General features: G+C 33.6%; 1 protein-coding gene across 1 annotated transcript in view; it reads left to right on the top strand.

Annotated features, from left to right (window-relative positions):
* Window positions 1–23,002, top strand: part of Gabrg1 (gamma-aminobutyric acid type A receptor subunit gamma1) — a 58,414-nt gene that overhangs the window by 17,223 nt on the left and 18,189 nt on the right. Inside the window, exons 3-7 of the mRNA XM_048364168.1 lie at window positions 7,650–7,717; window positions 17,087–17,307; window positions 18,967–19,049; window positions 21,380–21,517; window positions 21,635–21,787. Of these exons, the coding sequence (XP_048220125.1) occupies window positions 7,650–7,717; window positions 17,087–17,307; window positions 18,967–19,049; window positions 21,380–21,517; window positions 21,635–21,787 (663 nt within the window). The remainder of the gene's footprint in view (window positions 1–7,649; window positions 7,718–17,086; window positions 17,308–18,966; window positions 19,050–21,379; window positions 21,518–21,634; window positions 21,788–23,002) is intronic.

Below are 23,002 nucleotides of genomic sequence, written 5' to 3' on the forward strand. Positions count from 1 at the left end.
TAAGATTGATGCTATTTCTTCTTCTATATTTACAGAATTTTTTGTAATATCATATTGACAATTCTTTTGGGGGAAAGATTGATAACAGTTCAATATTTTGTGTAGATATTTGTGTATTTAGACTTTATTCTTTTCTTTGTCATGACTACTTAAACTTTTCAAAGAATTTTACATTAAACTTCAAGTTTACTAGTGTAAATCATTTCACCCTTTGTAAAGGTTTAATATTTTAGATCTGAGGTTTTTTTTTTCCAGTTCTTATTCTTATTCTAGTTATCTGTTCTTTCACTTATGTACCAATCTTGAATGTTTTAAAATTTTTTACTATTGTATAATTACATTGTAGCTCTATCAATTTTCTCTAATTTAAATTTAAATAAAAATAATTGTTTTGTTTTATATTAGTAGGGTTTTGTTGCTTTATTCTCATAGATGGTTTAAATCATTTCACTTCAAAATGAATTTTTGCCTTAGTGAGGCAGTATCTGTTCTTGAATTCTAACTATATTTTATTGTTAACAGCATAACCACAAATATTTACATACAAGAGTAATCAACTCAGTATTATAAACTTATATCTAGAGGCATTTTTCTAATTTTGTGCCTCCCTTAAATCCTTTTGTTCTGTTTCAGATGTCTACCAAGGATTTTACATTCGACTTTTATTTTCAGGTCTCTTCTTCTTCTTGCTTCTGGTACAGTTTCTCATGCTTTCTTTCTTTTATGACTTAAATAGTTTTAAAGAGTCCTGGCCAGTTACGTGATACTAGAGTTTTGTTTTGTTTTGTTTTTCCCCTCACATTGTTATTAATTATTTAAACTTTTTTTTTGGTTGTTTGTATTGGGGTTCAAACTTGTGTAGCTTGCTAGTCAGCTTTGTCACTTTAACTAACACTCCAGCCTTGTTTTTTGCTGGATAATTTTGGTGATGAAGTATCACCGACTTTTTTTGTTCCAAGCTGGCTGCCATCCAAATACAACCCATTCAGCTTCTTGAATTCTCAGACCTCAAGACATGAGCCAGTCGTACTTAGCAGTATCTATTTTTTTTTTTTTTTAACTCAGGGCCTGCGCACTGTCCCTGGCTTCTTTTTGCTCAAGGCTAGCACTCTACCACTTGAGCCACAGCGCCACTTCTGGCTTTTTTTATATATGTGGTGCTGAGGAATTGGACCCAGGGCTTCATGTATAGGAGGCAAGCACTCTACTACTAAGGCCATATTCCCAGCCCAGCCCCACTTAGTGGTATTTTTAACGTGGTATAGTGAAGGTATGTGTTTTTGTCAGAAACACTGTCCCTTCCCAGAATTACAGCAAAGCATTGATACAACATCTTATTGTATGTGACTCTAGCTTTAATAATGTAGCAAGGTGCAGTTTATTTCATATTTCTCTACCAAGATGTTCTTGCTTTTCCATTTTTGATTAACATACTTGGAGGAGATAGTATTCCTTTGGACTCTCTGCATGGATAGAAATAGGAAATGTGTTCTACATTGTAATAGGTATCTGTATTTCTATTGCCTCTCACAGTAACGAGACACGAATCTGTATTGGTAACCCTCACTCCAGTTTTGCATTCTAAGAGTTTATTCTAGCCTTACCCATTTTCTTTATTGTACTTTCCTTTTCCAATGGTGAAGGCTTGATTTTTGTTGAGAATTTTTACAATTTTATTTATTGAGATTTGTAAATCTCTTCTAAGGATATTGAATCACAATAAAAGTGTAGGGAATATTTGTTTTATATTGAAAATACAAAATTCAAGATAAATTAACCCATATTCACATCTGAGAAATGTAAGGTTTTACTTTTTATATTTAGTTATCAAATACCTCAGGATCATTTCTTGTGATTGATTGATGAATCTTTTCTAAATTCCCATTCTGTTGACATAAACATTAGATATTACAGGTTTTTGCCTTTATTATTAGAAATGTTAACTTTATCATGTATTCTTGTACAGATTTCTGTCCCTTTTGTTTGATCTAGTCTATTTTTGTCACAACATATGACCACAATACACAGGTTCCATATTTTGGTTCAATGTTTTGTTGAGGTGAAAACATTTAAATTAATGTTTATAAGATCTGCCTTACTTCATAAATATTAGTTTGGTTTTCCTTTCAGATTTTGTTCTGACTATCCTTGCTTGTTTGTTGTAATATATCAACTTACTGCCAACACATTTATCTTCAAAATAATATGTTGGTATTTGTATGAGGATTGTGTTAAATTTGTAAATCAACTTTGTGAGAACTGACATTTTTTTATTAAACTTTTTTCTTTATTGTCAAAGTGTGGTAGAGAGGGGTTACAGGTTCATATGTAAGGCAATGAGTACATTTCTTGTTCAATTTGTTACCTACCTCCTCCCTCATTTCCCCCATCCCACCTCCTCTTTTCCCTCTCCCCACGAGAGTTGTGCAGATGATTCACACCAAATGGTTTTGTCCTTTGTCTCTCAATTTTGATATTCCTTTTCCCTTCCCCAGTTCTAATGCCCATATAAACAGTATCCAGGGTATTCAGATGAGATATAGTGATAATGGGGGTACAACCACAGGAAGGGAATACAAGAGAAACAAAACTAAATAAAACAATCAAACAAACAGATCAAAGGTACAGTTTCACATGGCATGTTGATAATAATTACAATGGTGGTATAACTCTTGTTTCTGTAATGTGGAGTTCATTTCACTTGGCATCAGCTTATGTGATCATATGGGGTATTTTGATCTACCATGACTAGCCTAATCATGTACTAGCTATTCCCTACTTTTCTTTTCTTTTCTTTTTTTTTTTTTTTTTTGGCCAGTCCTGGGCCTTGGACTCAGGGCCTGAGCACTGTCCCTGGCTTCTTCCCGTTCAAGGCTAGCACTCTGCCACTTGAACCACAGCGCCGCTTCTGGTTGTTTTCTGTATATGTGGTGCTGGGGAATCGAACCTAGGGCCTCGTGTATCCAAGGCAGGCACTCTTGCCACTAGGCTATATCCCCAGCCCCTATTCCCTACTTTTCTAATGCAACAAGGTGTGGGGTGGGACTCTCATCTTCATATTTACTTGGTCTTGTCCCAAAGTGTATAAACAATTCATTCATATAGATTTATTAGATTTCTAAAGCATAATATTTAATATTAAAATTTCATGAGGGACATATGGCTGCTCATTTTATATCCTGTTACCCATTGATTTTGTTTTTTATCTTTAGTTTAAAAATTAATTGTATGATTTTTCAAAATATATTCTAATAGCATATGCAGGTAATGTTAAAGCAAATTCCATTGCAATTAATTGTGATTTCTAATTACCTTATCAAATTACTGCTCTTGCAAAAAATATATTTATCACTTAAATTTTAATCATAATGTTTTTATTCTTAAATCTTCATCAATAAATGTTTATATTTTTGTGCTAGCTATTTCTTTTCCAGTTCTGGGAAATGTAACCAAAGCCTGAAGCTTACGCAAATCCACTTGAGCAATATCCCCAGTCATTTAACTTTTTTTGTTTTGGGACCCTTCTCACATATTTTGTTTAGGCTGATTTGCCACCTAGTCCCCTGCCTCTACCTACCATGTAGCTGTGATTAAAGGCACTCACCACCCTACCTGGCCTGCCATTAGTTTATTTTGTTGATGTTTCCTTAGTCATTTTTTCCTTCAGTAGAATTTTTGAACTATAAGTGGAGTTTTGAAATAGTTCCTTAATGTTGAAAAGCAGTCTTGTCTTTGATCCCTCTGTTTGTTGAGGACAGATTAGCTATAAACAAAACCTATGCTCAAGGATTTATTTCAATAGTATTTCTTTTAATGGGCTATTTCGTTGGTCACTTCCTCTGTGGGTTATTTTTGAGAAGTTTGTTCCTAGTCTATATTTCTTAGCTCTTGTCATTTATCTCATTTTTATTTCTGGAGGCCATTGAGAGATTTTTCTCATATATTTTCTCCAAAATAACTGATAATAATGCTTTATGTAATACAATATCATTTTTCTGTCAAATACACAAAGACTTATTATCACTTTTACTCATGAATTTAGTTTGTACTATAGGGTTAGATATTTGTTCTATTCCATTGTGTTAACTTTCTTTTTAAAAATACTTGCTTTTATTTTGAAGGTTATATACAGAGAAATTGCAGTTACACAAGTCTCATAGTGAGTACATGAGTAGTGTATTAACTTTCTTGATGGATTCCAGTTATAGAAATGTTAATCCCTTTGCTTGTCTTTGCATTGTGCAATTTGTTTCTGTACAGCTTTTTGGATTTATCTTCCCAGGATTTGTTCCCCCTGCTTATTCCTAATTGCAACGAACTAATGAGTGATAATCCTGTTACTGTCTTTTTCTCTTATTTCTTCTTTAAATTCTATCAATTATATATTCACTTCTTCTATGTTTAAGGAGAAAGTGCATTTCCCCATCTCAGTTTTCAGCCCATTTGGGAACTGATCTACTTCTATTCTGTTGCTGTACTTAAAGCAGAGTATTTAGACTCACATGAGAGAACAAGGTCTGTCGAAAACAACCCCAAGTCATTTCTACCTGCTTCCTCTGTGTGAAAAATATAATTATCTGCACAAAGGCATGGATTTCCCATTCACTGTGAGACAACGGCGAAGAAAGGTTTTAGAACTCTGTATGTCTTGATGCAAGAAACATATTGTGTTGCCAGAATTCAAGACATAATTTAATGAACCTGGAGTGACAATTGCTTTAACTATCTTTTTCTGGTTTTCAACTAACATTTAGTTTTCCTTTCGGAGCATTATGAAATTCTGCCCTTCTGTGAATTTGGTATGAGGAAAAGATAAAAGTGAGGAATATTATTTTCTCAGCTTCCAAGAATTCTTAATTTTCAATAATTTTACTCTCAAATATTATTCCTAGTAAAGTCAAAGTAACATTGAGTGACTATAAAGGAGTAGTTATAGACTTCTGTTTTTTTTCTCTTTCTCACTGTATATTCAAAGCATATAATTTCTTCCTGTAGTGGCAACATTAATCTGAAAATTTTTATTTGTCATTTGTGCCTTCAGGTTAAAGTATAAGATCAAATATCAGTCCAAAGTTATACAAAATAACTGAAAATCATTCACAGTTTAAATATATATAGAGAGAACACTTTTAATTTCATATCTTTATGTTATTTTTTAACTCAACAATCTTTTTGTTAATGATTTTTATGTCATGTAGCTTAGGCATAATGCCAGAGTCAAAATTTTTCTAACATGCATAGATTAATCTTATATCAACTAAAAATGTTGATAGCAAGAAACCAGAATAACTCACCATATCTAAAACTTGCTACATTTTAAGTATGTAAATAAAATAATTCTTAGGAATCTTGTGTTTCTCAGTTCAACCCACATACTGTACAATAAAATGAGGAATTCAGTACTTACTGATTTATTACTCAAAAATACCAAATTATTTAAGATTGAGATGTTGCTTTTCCCAATTTCAACTGATTGTAAGATATAATAAATATACTTACAAATAGAACTAAATAGCTTATTGTTTTGTTGTTAATTGGCATTCATAAAAGTCATTCTGTAAATCTATTTGTAATTAGCTTAATTATATAGTTATTGCCTGCAGTTTAGTCAGAAATAAACAACAAAAAATTAAGTAACCCATCTCAGAAATTATCACCTAATGTAAATCACAAAATCGTTTATCAATCATATGATGTACTTTTATTTAAGATGTTTAATTGAGGTTAGCAGGCTGAATTACCTTTTTGCTTATTATGTCAGTTTGAAAATTTATACTTTTCTATACTGAAACTATACCTAAAATATTATTTATTCCTCTGAATAGAATAAATATTAGCCAGGTGCTGATGGTTCATACCTGTAATCCCTGCTACTTAGGAGACTGAGATCTGAGGTTCATGGTTTAACCATGGCAAGAAAGTCCATGAGACTCTTATCTACAATGAACCACCAGAGCTGTTACTCAAATGGTAGAGCCCTACGCCTGAGCAAAAGAGTTCAGGGACAGTGCCCATGCCCTGAGTTCAAGCCTCATGACAACAACAATAAAAGTAAATACAATATACAATATTTATTTTTGTCTGAGAAAACAGCAACAACAAAAGAAGAAAATAAACCTCACTATTTAAATTGGGAATATATTTCTAAGTTTACCATTTTTTCTTTTCAAAAGATAAATTTAAATACAATTGTGGAGCTTTGTCCAGGCACCATTTTACAAAATATCTAAGGTATTGCTAAGATACTGCTCCAAAGTTTGATAGCTTGGTAGCTCTACAAGACTTAAAAGAAATATTTTTTAAAGCTATTATGTAGAGAGTAGGGTTGTGCAAATAGTCAGATTAACAGATTTGGTCCTCGATTAGAGGATAAAGGTCTGCCCTCAGGTCAATCTATGGAAAGCAGATGAAAGTTAAGAAAGGGATACAGAGCATAATTAAATGTATGCATCATTAGCAGTGAAACTTCAAAGTCACAGGTGATTTTCTCCTTCTCTCATTTTTTAAAAAAATTTTTTTGCCAGTACTGGGTTTTGAACTTAAGACCTTGCACTTGCTTAACTTTCTTCCTTGGCTAACATTCCACAAGCTTACACTTTAGCCTTTTGCTACTTGATTTGGAGGAGAATCTCAAACTTCTCTGCCCTGGATAAATCTTGACGGTCTCAGAATTGTGAGTTGCTAGGATTATAGGCAGGGTCCACCAATGCCTGGACTCCAATACCATCTTTAAAGTTAATTCAGTTGAGATAAATATAATCAGATTAGTTCTGTCATATTATAATCCATATCTACATGTTAACATCAATAATAACCTAAAATACAATAGATAAGGCCCATAATGACACAATATACCCTGTGTAAATTAAGTAAAGAGATGCCTTAGTTGAGAACCAATTCTCAAAAATCTAAAGGAATATTATAATAAGAGACAGGAAGGAAGTATGTACGAATATTTATTAGGCTTCTTACATGAGGAGCCTAAAATGGAAGTTTTTTATTTTCATAAGAAATATTGTTTGTTTCTATCCTGTTCACAATGCTATAAATTTTAGTGAGTGTTTGGACTGGATTGTACTGATTCACAATACACATTTATTATGTATTTTTCCAACTTTGATATTCTGTGATTTTTACATTGTTGTCTTTAAATCTGCCATTTGAGGCATAGCTACAGCTTGAAAATCTGCAGAAGTTACAGATCTGGGCTTATTTTTCACCAACTTTCTGAGAAGAAAGATGTTAAACATTTACCAGCTTACAGCTAGTAAACATAAAGTAGAATGAAGTACTTCTTATGTCTAATATTTATCCTAATCTAAAATCCAAACACTAATGCAGAATAGTTTACCTAGCATGTTTGTAAAATTAGATTCCCTACTTTAGGTGGGTTGTTTGGACATTTTACTATTTTTAGGTTGTATAGTTGAATTCTTTAATAGAAAGTTAAACTTATGATTGATTTATGAGTAAGTATATGATTGATTGGCAAACTGAAACCATCGTACTTATATGTAAGATATTTTTGCATTTTATTATGAGTTGTTTTATAGTTGAAATAGTGAAAAGTTTGGAGTTGTCCTTTACTTAAAATTAATTTTATAAACAACTCTGATAATATTGCTGTGCTTTTTGCTGGTATTTTGCAGTGAGACCCACAGTCATAGAAACCGATGTTTATGTTAACAGCATTGGGCCAGTGGATCCCATAAATATGGTGAGTAAGGAATATTAAAACTATACAGATTCTTGCCTTGATATTAAAATGTATCATTTCTGATAGCTGGTCCTGAGTGAATTCAGGTCAACACATGAAATTTCTGTGTGCCAGGTACTGGTAACAGGAACTGAATGATCCTCTACCCTAAAACTGATACCTTGTTACTCCAAATTGCTAGATCTGGCAGGATGACTCCAGGTTACAAATAATTACCATCTGATCCATCTAGAGAGAGTCCTTGAAAACATCTAGATAAAGTAAATCAGTAGTCCTGAGACGGGAAAGGATCTGATGAAAGAAAAATCAAAAGTCTAATCACAGTGCTCAGCTTCCTAAAAAGACCAGATGAATTTCTGCCAGTTCAATGATAGTGAGATATAAAGGGCAAGGTAATGAACTGAGGTGAAGACTCTATGTAAGGGCCCTATTTAGGTTCATCTAAGCAATCAAATTGGAAGTTCATGCGTTGCTCTGTAATATATATGTTGTTTGCCGTTGGATAACACACGTGAGCAAAGGTTTTCATCAGGGAATGTCCTGGATAAATTTACATTTTTCAGTACATTACTCAAAAAATTATAGAAGGCAGATCTAAGGGATGGACCATAGCTACAGAAATTAGTTAAGTTATTCCATTTTTCTGGAAAATAGATACTCATAATAATTAGAGAAGTAGTAGCAAATTTAAGAAATATTAGGTGATTTTTTCACACCCTATAGCCACTGTTCTTGGCCAAAACACATTAACTTCTCATTGCAACACACATATCACAAATGTTCCAGCAACTGTCTCGCTGGTTATCTAAAAGTTTATTTAAAATAGTATACATAACTAAAAGACAAGCATGGCAATTCATATTTGTAATCCCAGAACCGATGAGCAAAGGCAGGAGAAGGGCAAATTCAAGATTACATTGTGAGGTTTTTCTCAAAAAGGAATGACAAGTGCCTTACCATTATTTAATAACACAATGAGTATTAATTTGTTATCTATTACTGTATAGGCCTTAAATACCTAGATAGACTTTCAGGTCATACCTTAGAAAGGGATTTCATCTAACAGTTGTTTTGAGCTTTATAAATACATATGAACTGAAAAATGAAGGTTTTGGAGGTTGCGTTGGGAAGATGGAAAGGGAAAGAGGAATGAGAAGCACAGAAACAGAGGGGATGGGTCAGATCTAGGTGCTTTGGGTGAATATTTGGATATATCACAATGAAAATGTCCTCTACAATTAATTGATGCTAATAACTGTGGGATATTTGGAGAAAGTAAAACTGATTTAGGTATTTTGACTTTTTATACATGGGAATTGGGAAAATTGCACCCATCAAAATCACATAAATTTTAAGTGTTTAGCCCACTTGTTCAGGGGGCTATTGGTTCTTTGCGGTTTTGTTTTGGAGGACTGTAATTTTTTTAGTTCTGCATATATTTTAGATATGAGGCCTTTGTCCATTTTATGGCTGGTAAAGATCTTTTCCCAATCTGTGGGCTTTCTGTTTATCTTGTGAGTTATGTCCTTTGCCTTGCAGAAGCTCTGCAGTTTGATGCAGTCCCATTTGTCCATCCTTTCTTTGATTTGTAGCATTTCTGGGTATTTGTTAAGGAAGTTCCATCTTGTGCCAAGAGCCCAAGTTTTTCTCCTACTCCTTCCTTTAGGATTTTCAGGATATCTGTTTTAATTTTGAGTTCTTGATCCATTTGGAATTAATTTTGGTGCATGGTGATATATAAGGATCTAGTTTTAGTTTGTTGCATTTGTTGAACCAGTTTTGCCAGCACCAGTTGTTAAAGAGGCTATCTTTCTTCCAGACTACTTTTTAACTCCTTTATCAAAGATTAGGTATCCGTAGGTCTGCGGGTTATTTCTGGGTCTTCAGTTCTGTTCCATTGGTCCCTAGGCCTGTTCTGGTGCCAATACCAAGCTGTTTTTATGACTATAGCTTTATAATACAGCTTGAATTTGGTATTGTAATTCCTTCAGCACTGTTCTTTCTGATAAGGAAATGAGAATGGCGAAGAGACATATGAAAAAGTGCTCTACATCACTGGCCATAAAAGAAATGCAAATCAAAACAATATTGAGATTCCATCTCACCCCAGTAAGAATGTCCTATATCAAGAAAACTAACAATAGCAAATGTTGGAAGGGATGTGACTAAAAGGGAACCCTACTTCATTGTAGGTGGGAATGTAAACTGCTTCAGCCACTCTTGAAAGTGGTATGGAGATTCCTCAGAAGGCTAAAGATAGAACTACCCTATGACCCAGCAGTCCCACTGTTGGGCATTTACCCAAAAGACCACAAACAAGAACACACTAAAGCCATCAGCACAACAATGTTGATTGCAGCACAATTTGTCATAGCTAGAATATGGAACCAACCCAGATGCCCCTCAGTAGATGAATGGATCAGGAAAATGTGGTACATATATACAATGGAATTTTATGACTCTATCAGAAAGAAGGACATTGCCCCATTTGTAAGGAAATGGAAGGACTTGGAAAAATTTATACTAAGTGAAGTGAGTCTGACCCAAAGAAACATGGACTCTATGGTCTCCCTCATCGGGAATAATTAGCACAGGTTTAGGCTAGTCACAGCAGAGGATCACAAGAGCCCAATAGCTATGCCGTTATGAACACATAAGATGATGCTAAGTGAGACGAACTCTGTGTTATGGAAGTCACTGTTATATCACTGTTGTAATTACTTTCAACATGCAAGGTGAAACCGTAACTTTTATTATTGATGATCCTCTTGTATCCCCTTCCTGTGTTTGTACCTGCACTATCTCTGTCTCTTATCTGAGTACATTGGAAACCCTGTATACTTGTATTAGAACTAGGAAACTGAAAGGGAATACCAAAATCGAGAGACATGGGGTAAAAAGACAAACGACTACAAAAGCAATACTTGCAAAATTGTTTAGTGTAAATGAACTGAACAACTCATAGGGGGAAAGGGAAAGGGGGAGAGTAGAGGGGATAATGAGGGAGGAGGTAACAGTACAAGAAATGTATCCCATGCCTAATGTATGAAATTCTAACCTCTCTGTACATCAATTTGGCAATAAAAATTTTAAAAAAGAATGTAAAAAAAGAGTTGAGATACTAAAAAAATTACATAATAATTTATGAGTGAGTGAGTGGTGAACTTTCTGTTCAACTTTGTGATAGACTGAATAAGTACCAATATATAATGCTAAGACAAACACAGAAAATAAGTGCTTTCCAACAACAATACCAGTAATACCTCCCTTGAACCAGACTGATTGTGTTTAGTCTTACACAGCCAATCTGGCTAAAAGGCTAGAAATATACTTTGAGTATAGCTTAGTTGTAAATGCAAAACCAGTTTTTCCACTGAGAGCACTGTGCTCTAGTAGTAAACCTGAGTGTGGTACCTGTTATGAATGTGTATGGAAAACACAATTACTTATTGGTGAACTGGCTTCTGTAGAAAGCAGGTCTCATCTGGATATCTATTGTCCACTGTGGATAGTTTTTTCATTGGGAAAAAATAGTAAAGGAATATAGTTTAGATATATGATGCTGCTTGTTTTCATAATGTATACTTTCTAATTCAGAAGCAATGGTCTGTGCAAGTACTACTCATTCATTTATTCACAAACCCACTGAATTTTTCTATAGGGACAATAAAGATATATGCCATTAATGTAACAAATACAAAAGAAATAGGATCATGAAGTAACTTAACAAAAGTTGTAATTATGGAAATATGCATTTCATTTCTGTAATTTGAAGCCTCATGCTTCATATGGATCTCTTTGATTTTGAGGTTGGTTAAAACGGAAGACTACATGATCAGAAATTCTTACTAAATCTAAGAGCTTCTTCCTTTTATCACAATGAGAGTGAAAGAAATAATCAGAACACAAGAGAGCTTGAAAACTTACCATAGACAAATTGTTTAATGTTCTCCTGACAGAAAATGAGAATGATGTGAAGAATCTTTTTTGATTAAATGAAAGATGCCTACATGTAGATTTGAATTTTAATAAGTAAAAATATGAGAATATTTTTATTTAGTAACAGTAGTTGACTCAGTGTAAATTTCATGTTTCTGAGAATTGTATCTACAATTATTTCATAGACATGTGGACATTTCTATTGTAAACTAATTTCATTAAGTTGATTATTTTTATACGGCACCTAGATTTTTAATAAAAACCACCATAAATTAACAATGCCTAAAGTGTGTCAAATATTAGTATTCTTACCAAAATATTGCTTCCATTTCAATCAACAGTACATTTCAGTAAAAATGTAGTATGGTTAAAGTGTAAGACAAATACACTTACATCTTAGTAATTTGAATGACTTATTTCACATCCAAAGTTAGTACACTGCTGACTTTCAATCATTGCTTTCTTGGAACTTGTCTGACTAGCTCTTAAGTCTTCAATGTAGATCACTCAGTTCAGAAAAAAAATAGAAATGGACAAGGTACTATAAAACTGAGTTATTAGTATATTACTTTCTTCCAACTGGATAATATGAATCATAATGTACTATAAGTACAGCAAGTGATGACACAAGCATATCAATTTGCATAGAAAAACATGAGATTATTCCTGTATTTTAAAATATTCACTTTCCCTCTCTAGAAGTTAAATACCTGAATACTTAATCCAAGAGTTTCCAAAAATATGATTGTCTATTCTGGTTGCAGCATTGTGATGGTCAATTTATTTATTTATTTATATTTTTTTGCCAATCCTGGGGCTTGGACTCAGGGCCTGAACACTGTCCCTGGCTTCTTTTTGCTCAAGGCTAGCACTCTGCCACTTGAGCCACAGTGCCACTTCTGGCCATTTTCTGTATATGTGGTGCTGGGGAATTGAACTCAGGGCCTCATGTATATGAGGCAGGCACTCTTGCCACTAGGCCATATCCCCAGCCCCGTGATGGTCAATTTTTATGTGTCAACTTTGCTAGGATATGATACCCAGATATCTGACTAAATATAGTTGTCTCTGTAAAAGCATTTTTTGGATTCAATTAGCATATGAATCTGTAGTTCTTACGTCAAGAAATTGTCCTGAGCTTCTTCAAATCAGTTGAAAGCTTAAGGGAAATATTCTCTTTTCCTGGAAGAAAAAAAGATTTCTATAGTCAGATTGACGTGAATCACAGCCAAAGACCTTTTGGGTATTTCTCCATCTTCAGACTGCTCTGCAGATTTGGGTCTTATTAATCCACACCATATCGCACAAGTCAACTTCCTAAAATAGACTGGTCAAGTCTTCCATCCATTCCTCTTTCCAATGATCTTATTGGTCTGTACAAACCTAGTGCTAGCAATTTCAAAACTATAAAGCTAATGCTCACTGTAGATCTCAGAGCACTCATTCGCGCTCGTGTGTGTGTGTGTTTTGTATTTTTGAAACTCGTTCCTTGTTTGGAGGATAATTTCAGTGATTTAAAGAGCTGACATAGCCTCTATTGTTTCTTATATTTTCCATTTGTCTATCACCTTACTGTGCTAGTCTTAAGAAGCTTCTATTTTGATGATAATTCAGCAAAACATATCTGACAACTATGATCAATATTTACTGCCAGTAATGTGATGTATCTGTACTTTTTCTACCTATCTTTACTATCTCAGTATGCTATGATTTAGCCTATTGTTCTATATTTGGTCATATGATTAGACAATTTGGTGAGAGATTAATGTTTAATGTTAAAACCAATTGAGGATCAAACTTAATTATGAAAGTATGTACTTATATTTGTTTCTTAAATAGATTCTGAATTTTGTTTGGAGGTTCTCTGTTACTAGAAAAACTATAAATTTATTGAGGTAACTTGAAATGTAATATGTAGCACCTATCAACAAAACTAAAAATGTAGGAAAAGGATGAAGATGCACATTTTAATACTTGAAACTTGATTTTACTTATAAATTAGGATGGCAAGCTGTCATACACTTATTCACTATTGCTGTTGTGTATAGATGATAAATTATACTGGCTCTCACGTATTACATTCTTGTTTCTCTCAAAATGATATCCAAGTAGATATTATACCTGTTCTGAGATTTATTACTTACTTTCTTTACTTTTCATTCTGGTGATTATAACCTTTAAGCATGAACACACAATGTACAAGTCCATAGTTTGATCCTTTCCAGGAGATTACCCTAATAGCAATGAGTAAATTAAATTGGATTCTTTGATTACATATAAAGTGGCACAGTTTATAATAACTTGCCTATCTCAGTGAGATATTTAGTAAGGATTAACAATTTTAAAAGGCTTGAGGGAATTAGCCTCTGCAGGGCTTTGAGAAGAATTGATTATCAAGACATATGCTCTGCTCCTTTCTCCTTTTGATCTTATATCAAGGGAGCAATTGTGTGTGGAAAACTATTCATTTTCTACAATATTTTTGTTCAGGAAATTTTGACCCCTTACAAATCATAACATTCCCAACAATGATGAGGATATCTATAATTGGGTGTTCTAAAGAAAATTCTTGGCTGAGGGTAGAGGTGAATTATTGAGTGCTTACCTAGCATGCTCAAGGCTCTGGCTTTGATCCTTAGCACCGAGAGAATGAAAAAGTCCTGGCTGATAGTCAGCATTCACTGGAGAAACTTATGCAATTATAAGCCTTGATAAATAATTTTCAAATATGCTCTATTAAGAAGTCTGCAACTTGGTATGCCTTTCCAGGTAGCTTGAGATGCCCTCTACCAGTCAATGTTGATTATTCACCAAGTCATGATCCTGGCTGATAATGCACACAGTTACAACTATTTAACTCCATCTCCATATTAATTTTGGCAGATAGTATTTTGATCTCTGACAGATAAAACTGATGAGATACTATTTCTAGGATTTTTTTCATAGAATAAGAAAGAATATTCTCTATTCACATTCACTATTCCCATACCTTTAGCACAAGTACACTATTAGATTCTGAACTGTTAAACTTTTGTGTCAAGTGAATAGACTATTCAGATAAATTGTAATTGATCCTGAATGTATAAATAAGGAGAATGACAGAACAGGGATTTATCATGATCACAAAAGTTTTCCAAAATATTTAGGTTGAAGTGATCTTATGTCAGCGATATTGTAGTTATGCATCACTTGTACCTGCTTTCAGCATGCACATACTCTGTAGCTCTCTATTACTGTTACTGAGATGATTAAGTGCCTCTAGCATAAGTCTGTTTCTATATCATGCATTGTGGGATATATTTTGCATTGTGCTTCAGGTCCAGCTTTAAAAAAGTAATTACATCAACGATATTTTACTGTGGGTTTAAAAAGCTTTACAGGGTTACCAAAAATGCTTTTAACACAGATTCTGTGCTGTCCTACACTACAATGCCAAAAAAAAAAACCCACACATATTTGTATTCTTGTCTAAATTTTTGTTCATGGCAACAAATATGCAAAGAGATGGTCATCTATAATAATTTTGTTCACAAAGACTTCACTTCCTCTCTTCCTCCTGCGAGAAGCCACAACTAATACACAGTACATGCTAAATAATTGAGTAGATGATTGAAAGATCACATTCTATCATCATACAAACTGTCAATAATACAATGTATATGTAGTGCAATCTGATCATAAAACAAATATTTCACACTAAACTACATACCCTTGCTTGAACTTTCAGTAATTAAAATATGTGTGCTTTTCTAAATTTCAACATTGCTTGCTTAAAATAGTCTTCTTCCTAATTTGCCTATATTCTGCTGGAAAAATAGGATTTGATACAACTCTCTTATTAATAAGTTGAATCTTAGTCTGTTTACTTATTGGTCTCCTTGGCATTGTTTTTCAATTTTTCTTTCATTAGTCAAACTCCAAATTACATCTCCATTAGCAAATACTTTCCTACATTTAAATTGTCCAGTCTCTACTACCATACGCAACTTGTACATAACTTCATTTTTATTAGTATAGATTAGTTGTACAACGGGTGTGGAATTGTGATATTACCATACATATAAATAATGTATCCCCCATCCCCCTCCTTTCCTCCATTGCTCTCCTCTATCCCATTTCTCACTTCTTAAAAAAAAATTGCAACAGGTTTCATATTTTTGCCTAACTGTCAATAAACTACTTGGACTCTATTCTTGTGCATTGACCATCTTTGTTAGCACTCCTTTCCCCTGTTGGTACCCGCCATTCTCAACAGGACCTATTTTACTTGATTGTCATTCATTACTCTTTTACTGTGTTAGTTTCACCAAGAGCTTTCATTACGGCGGTTCTGAAGTTCATTGGTTTTTCTGTTCAGAATAACCATCTTTATTGCCTTCTCTTTTCCTGCCCTCAGTGTATTGGTAAAAGTGAGGTCCCTAATTTCATCCTTACCCATATTGTTACACTGTATTATTTTGAAATAGAGCTCATATTTTTCAGCTTATTCTTCATTCCCCTTCTCATGCCAACATTATACAAATCACTCTCCACATGCATAAGGACTTCTCTTTCTCCAGGGCATTGGTAACTATTGCATTTTCGTTCAGTAATATTTTAAATACATCTTACTTTTTATATTGTTGAAGGTATTTCATCAAAAGTTAAAGTGGATAATACCTAGTGACCTCCTCCATGGACTTCATTAAGTATTATGAGAATTTCACTTGATAGTTACTTGCTGACTATCACCAAAATCTTACTTTCAATTTGGGAGCCATTGGATTTCCAGAGCAGCATTAATTGCAGCCATGGTGGCTATACATGTGCCAAACAGCCAGGTAGTGGCCCAGGTTTAATTTTAGTTCATTATCACCAGTGTAATGTGGGGAAGATTAGTACTTTCCTTCTTATTACTCAATAACAACACTGAAAATACTACAGTAGCATGTATTTCACAGGATTGTAGGAAGACTTAACGACATCATAAAATGCAAAACTCTAACCAGAAACTGGCAAATACAAATAAAACTTTTGGACAAAAGCATCATAAAAGATTTTAGACAGTTTTTTGTATATTTGTATTTTTATTTTATACTTAGTTGTTATTTTTGTGAGGTTGGTATGATATAAATACCACAAGATTATTATGGCAAATAAAAGATAATAACCTTAATAGCTATTTTATACATCTTATAAAACCTTGAAAGCATTTTACATTGTAGAAGAGAATAGAGACACAAGATAGCTGAAATTATTACTAATCTTGGATTTCACTATATGATGCAGATAAATGAGGAAAAAAAACAAAGGTATGATAAAGATATTTCTTTTTTCACCAATAAGAGTGTTGGTACCATTTGCTTGCAGGAAATTAACAATATAGAAATTCAAGCTTTTGAGAAAAAGATATAAAATAGTGGCTTTACTAATATGTCATTTATCTTTCAGGAATACACAATAGACATAATTTTTGCTCAAACCTGGTTTGATAGCCGTTTAAAATTCAACAGCACCATGAAGGTGCTTATGCTTAACAGTAACATGGTTGGGAAAATTTGGATTCCTGACACATTCTTCAGAAACTCAAGAAAATCTGATGCACACTGGATCACAACTCCGAATCGCCTGCTGCGAATTTGGAATGATGGCCGAGTTCTCTACACGCTGAGGTAAAATGGCTTTAAAATTTGCAATCTCTCTAATTTATTTTCAGCACTCTTACTTGATGGACTCTTAAATTTCCTTCTCTCTACTTAAAAATCAAGACCTAGGAGCACTTTTTATTTTCTCAAATATAAAAAGTTAAATAATTTGTCTATAACATTTTGAGGCAAGAGTTACTATTATGAAATGATTGCAATGAAAAGATTCAGAAGCAAAGCAGAAAAACTCTTTGATTCTCCTCCATGGAAGCTGACTAGGTTGTAGGATGAACATAATGTCTTTTAACTTATGACCCAAGTATTGGGAAGTTTTTCTGTAAACCCCTCTTGTTATAGAGTTTTGTAATATTCTGGTGTTTGACAGAGCAGTAACATATCATTAATCATGTAGGAATGTGTAAATTGGATATATAAAGTGTGGGTGTACACACACACACACACACACACACACACACACACACATCTCTATCCATCAGTTGATGGGAACCTAGGTTGATACCATGTTTTGGAGGTTATGAATAGTGCTCTTCTGAAAATGAGTGTGCCAGTAACTTGACTGTATGTTGACTTACACTTTTTCAGATCTATATATATATGAGGGGTATAATGGATCATACCTATGTTTATTTTTTTAAGGAATCTCCATTTTGGTTTCCATAGTGGCTATACTAAATGATATCACCCAAAGAGTGTGTAAGCATTCTTTTATCTCCATGTCTTTACTGGCTTTTTTGTTGTCTGTTATCTTTGTGAAATCCATTCTAACTTGAGAGATGAAAACTCCAAAGGATATTTTGATTTTATCTTTCTTTATTGCTAAGGATGTAGAACACTTCTTCATGTATATGCACCATTTGTTCTTCATTTGAAAACAATCTAATCTATTTGCCATTCATTCTTTGCATTATTCTTTGGCTCTTTATGTTGAAGTTCTTTATATATTCTAGATATTAATTTACTGGCAAAGCTTTTTTCCCATTCTGTCATTTCTCTTTTGATTCTATAAATTTCTTTTCTGTACACAAACTTTTTAAGTTCTTGTTATTATTTGAGCAATTAGAGGAGTTGGCTAGAAAAACAATGTTCATGCCTATATCACCACATTTTCAAGTATAAGTCTGCCACATAAATGAACATGTGTATATTTGTGGAGATGAAAAGTAGATTTATACTTATAACCAGAAATATAATGCACAAATACATACAGAAGTGATCTAGTTCTGACAAATATTTTCTAATTTTCATACTGATTCATAAAATTTATAATAATGTAATAGATAACTCTAATACTTATTGATTATTATAGGTAGAGTTATTGTTGTATTCCAATATATCATACTCCATTATTGTAGCTCAAAACCATATTTTAAAATCAAGGGATATGGAAGGACAAGAGGCAAGCAAATGAAGCAGTGGTATTCACTAGACTCTGTGGTGAAAATAAACTGTACATGTTTTAAGTAAGTAGGAAAATGTTTTAGGTAAAAAACTAGAAGAGAACAAGGGAAGGGGTGGCACTGCCCAACAAGTAATGTACTCTTTACTTGGCTTGTTTAACTGTAAACCCTCTGTACATCCCATTTATAGTAACAATAAAAAGTAAAAAAATTAAGGAGATTGTAATGAATAAAATGGTATTAATTTATTGTTCATTTTTCTCCCTAGACTGACAATAAATGCTGAATGCTACCTCCAACTTCACAACTTTCCTATGGATGAACATTCCTGCCCATTGGAATTTTCCAGCTGTAAGCATTAAAAATACGTGCTAATTTTTACAGAACCATGCTTTTTCTAATTTTTCCTTAAAAACAAAATATAAAATATGGGAAACATAATTTTCAGAATTATGGATTCTGTTTAACACTCTTAGATAATTCTGAATATTTCTTTTTTAATAAAACGGGGAATCAATATTTAATGACAGTATGTACTTTGTTAAGTTATGCTGACAACTTTTATTTTTAGGATAATAATATCTTCTTATTTTGAATAATTAAGAGTCCTGAGCTAGGCTTATATTCAAGTGTTTTCACACAGTCAGCAATAAAGCTTGACTCAAATTATGTTCATCTTTCTTTAGATAACATCTGACTTTATTGCATGGGGCACTGATATGTTTCAAAAACTAGTTTTTGTGAAGAGCATTCAGTACACGTATAGTAAATATTTAGGAAAGCTATTGTGAATTAGAAAAGCTAAAATAGAACTGAGGTATCTAATTGAGAAGAATAATGAGAATCAGATAATTAGTAATTAAAACTAATGATTTGAACTTAAAGACATGAAATGGTTCTCTAGGTAGTAGTTATATTGTTATTGCAACAGTAATTTTGAGTAATATTTACTAATGCACTTATGTACACAAACATTTTTTCCCTAAATTTTTATTATCGAACTGATGTACAGAGAGGTTACAGTTTCATATGCTAGGCATTGGATACATTTCTTGTACTGTTTGTTACCTTGTCCCTCATTCCCCCCTCCTCCCTCTCCCTTTCCCTTTCCCCTTCCCCCCCCCATGATTTGTTCAGTTCATTTAGACCAAACAGTTTTGCAAGTATCGCTTTTGTAGGTGTTTGTCTTTTTTTTTACCCTGTGTCTCTTGATTTTGGTATTGCCTTTCAATTTCCTAGTTCTAATACCAGTATACGCGGTTTCCAATATACTCAGATAAGATACAGAGATAGCCCCTCAGTAGATAAATGGATCAGGAAAATGTGGTACATATACACAATGGAATTTTATGCCTCCATCAGAAAGAATGACATTGCCCTATTTGTAAGGACTTGGAAAAAATTATACGAAGTGAAGTGAGCCAAACCCAAAGAAACATGGACTCTATGGTCTCCCTTATAGGGAATAATTAGCAAAGGTTTAGGCAAGTCACAGCAGAGGATCACAAGATCCCAATAGCTATACCCTTATGAACACATAAGATGATGCTAAGTGAAATGAACTCCATGTTATGGAAACGATTGTTATATCATTGTTGTAACTACTTTCATCATGCTATGTGTAACTGTAGCTTCTATTATTGATGATCTTCTTGTATCCCCTTCCTGTGGTTGTACCTACACTATCTCTGTATCTTATCTGAGTACATTTTTATTAACATATATGTCACCATCAAAATTAAATGAGCCTTAGGGAAAAATGAGAAAATGACTACAAAAATGCTACTGCCTACATCTCCCAAATGTCAACTGATTTTATTCTTTCAAAATTTGATTTTTCTTCAAAGTTTTGGAACCTATACTCAGTAAACATAATATAACCAGGCATAAGTGTTATCACAGCTCTTCACTTAATTCCAAACTATCTCTTGTAATGTTGATTGAAGATTTTCTTGGATTATAATAAATGTTTTCTCATCACAATATACTATTATATCTAGGATCTCATATTTCACTTCATTGATTTTTCAAGTGCTAACTTCAATACATAAATCAGCTACATCCAAACAAGGTGTTGATTAATGGGAATACTCAGGAAGTAGTTGACATATATAAATATGTAATGATGTACCAGTCTTTGCACTCTCCTCTAAGTGCCTTTCTTTAATCTTGGCAGAATACTGCTTCAGTTGTGTTGGATTACCAATTTATCCATCCTTGAATATACCTTTGCTATAAAAAAATATACTAGTAGTATATTGTATATAAGGAATTATATACAGTAGAATATAAAGAGCTTTAATTTCATGACAGATATATTTGGAAGATTCTCCTACAGCTCCAATTACAGAGTCAGGGTCCTAGGACTCAGTGAGGCTGAGTATACAATAAATGGAAGCACTAATAACACACTTTCACATGGACACTAGAAATCTGATGAAGAATTTCTTCACCATCAAAACACCAAGTGGTAGGGAAGAACATTCAGCCCCAAATTATCATACCTTAGATAAATAATGGTTGCATGATTGTTCTTTAAACTGTACATATCGATATTTCAGTCAATATTTTCCGTATTTGGAATTTCTTATAAAAATAATTGAGAGTAGAATTACCAAAGTCTAGAGAAATGGTAACTGTTTGGGGTCTTGTTAATCTCTATGTCATTATTATTCTTCCAGATGGATATCCTAAAAACGAAATTGAGTATAAGTGGAAAAAGCCATCTGTAGAAGTAGCTGATCCAAAATATTGGAGGTTGTATCAGTTTGCATTCGTAGGGCTACGGAATTCCACTGAAATCTCTCACACAATATCTGGTAAGGAGAAAACACAAATAAATGAATGATTGTAGTACTAAATGGCACTGAAATAAGTAGATGACAGTACATATCTTCACATAATTTCTGGCTTTAATAAAATATTTTCTCTTCCAGGGGATTATATTATCATGACAATTTTCTTTGACTTGAGCAGACGAATGGGATATTTCACTATCCAGACCTACATTCCGTGCATCCTAACAGTTGTTCTTTCTTGGGTGTCTTTTTGGATCAATAAAGATGCTGTGCCTGCAAGGACATCACTGGGTATGATATGTAATAGTATGAATTATCTCAAAGGTTTTATTTTTTTAATTTTTTTGTCAAATTTTTATTATCAAACTGATGTACAGAGAGGTTACAGTTTCATACATTAGGCATTGGACACATTTCTTGAACTATTTGTTACCTTGTCCCTCATCCCCCCTCCCTCCTCCCTCTTTCCCTCCCCCTCCCCGGAGGTGTTCAGTTCACTTACACCAAATAGTTTTGCAAGTATTGCTTTTGTAGTTGTTTGTCTTTTTTTACCCTGTGCCTCTCAAATTTGGTATTCCCTTTCAATTTCCTACATCCAATACCAGTATACACGGTTTCCAATATACTCAGATAAGATTACAGAGATAGTGTAGGTACAACCACAGGAAGGTGATACAAGATCATAATCAATAATAGAAGCTAGAGATACACATGGGACATTGAAAGTAGTTACAACTGTGATATAACAATTTTTTCAATAATATGGAGTTCATTTCACTTAGCATCATCTTATGTGTTCATAAGGGTATAGCTACTGGGCTCTTGTGATGCTCTGCTATGACTTGCCTAAACCTGTACTAATGATTCCCAGTAAGGGAGACCATAGAGTCCACGTTTCTTTGGAACTGGCTCACTTCACTTAGCATAATTTTTTTCCAACTCCTTCCATTTCCTTACAAATGGGACAATGTCATTCTTTCTGATAGAGGCATAAAATTCCATTGTGTATATATACCACATTTTCCTGATCCATTCGTCTACTGAGGGGCATCTGGGTTGGTTCCAGATTCGCGCTATGACAAATTGTGCTGTGATGAACATTGTTGTGTTGGTGGCATTACTGCGATTTTGTTTGTGGTCTTTTGGATACATACCCAAAAGTGGGGCTGCTGGGTAATAGGGGAGTTCTATATTTAGCCTTCTGAGGAATCTCCATAGAGCTTGCCAGAGTGGCTGAACCAGTTTACCTTCCCACCAACAATGAAGTAGGGTTCCCTTTTGGCCACATTCCCTCCAACAATTGTTATTGTTAGTTTTCTTGATATATGACATTCTTACTGGGGTGAGATGGAATCTCAATGTTGTTTTGATTTGCATTTCTTTTATGGCCAGTGATGTGGAGCACTTTTTCATATGTCTCTTGGCCATTTTCTCTTTTTTTCCTCAAATTTTTATTATCAAACTGATGTACAGAGAGGTTACAGTTTCATACGTTAGGCATTGGAT

The sequence above is a fragment of the Perognathus longimembris genome, chromosome 16 (assembly GCF_023159225.1).
Source record: "Perognathus longimembris pacificus isolate PPM17 chromosome 16, ASM2315922v1, whole genome shotgun sequence".
NCBI classification, from domain to species: Eukaryota; Metazoa; Chordata; class Mammalia; order Rodentia; family Heteromyidae; genus Perognathus; species Perognathus longimembris.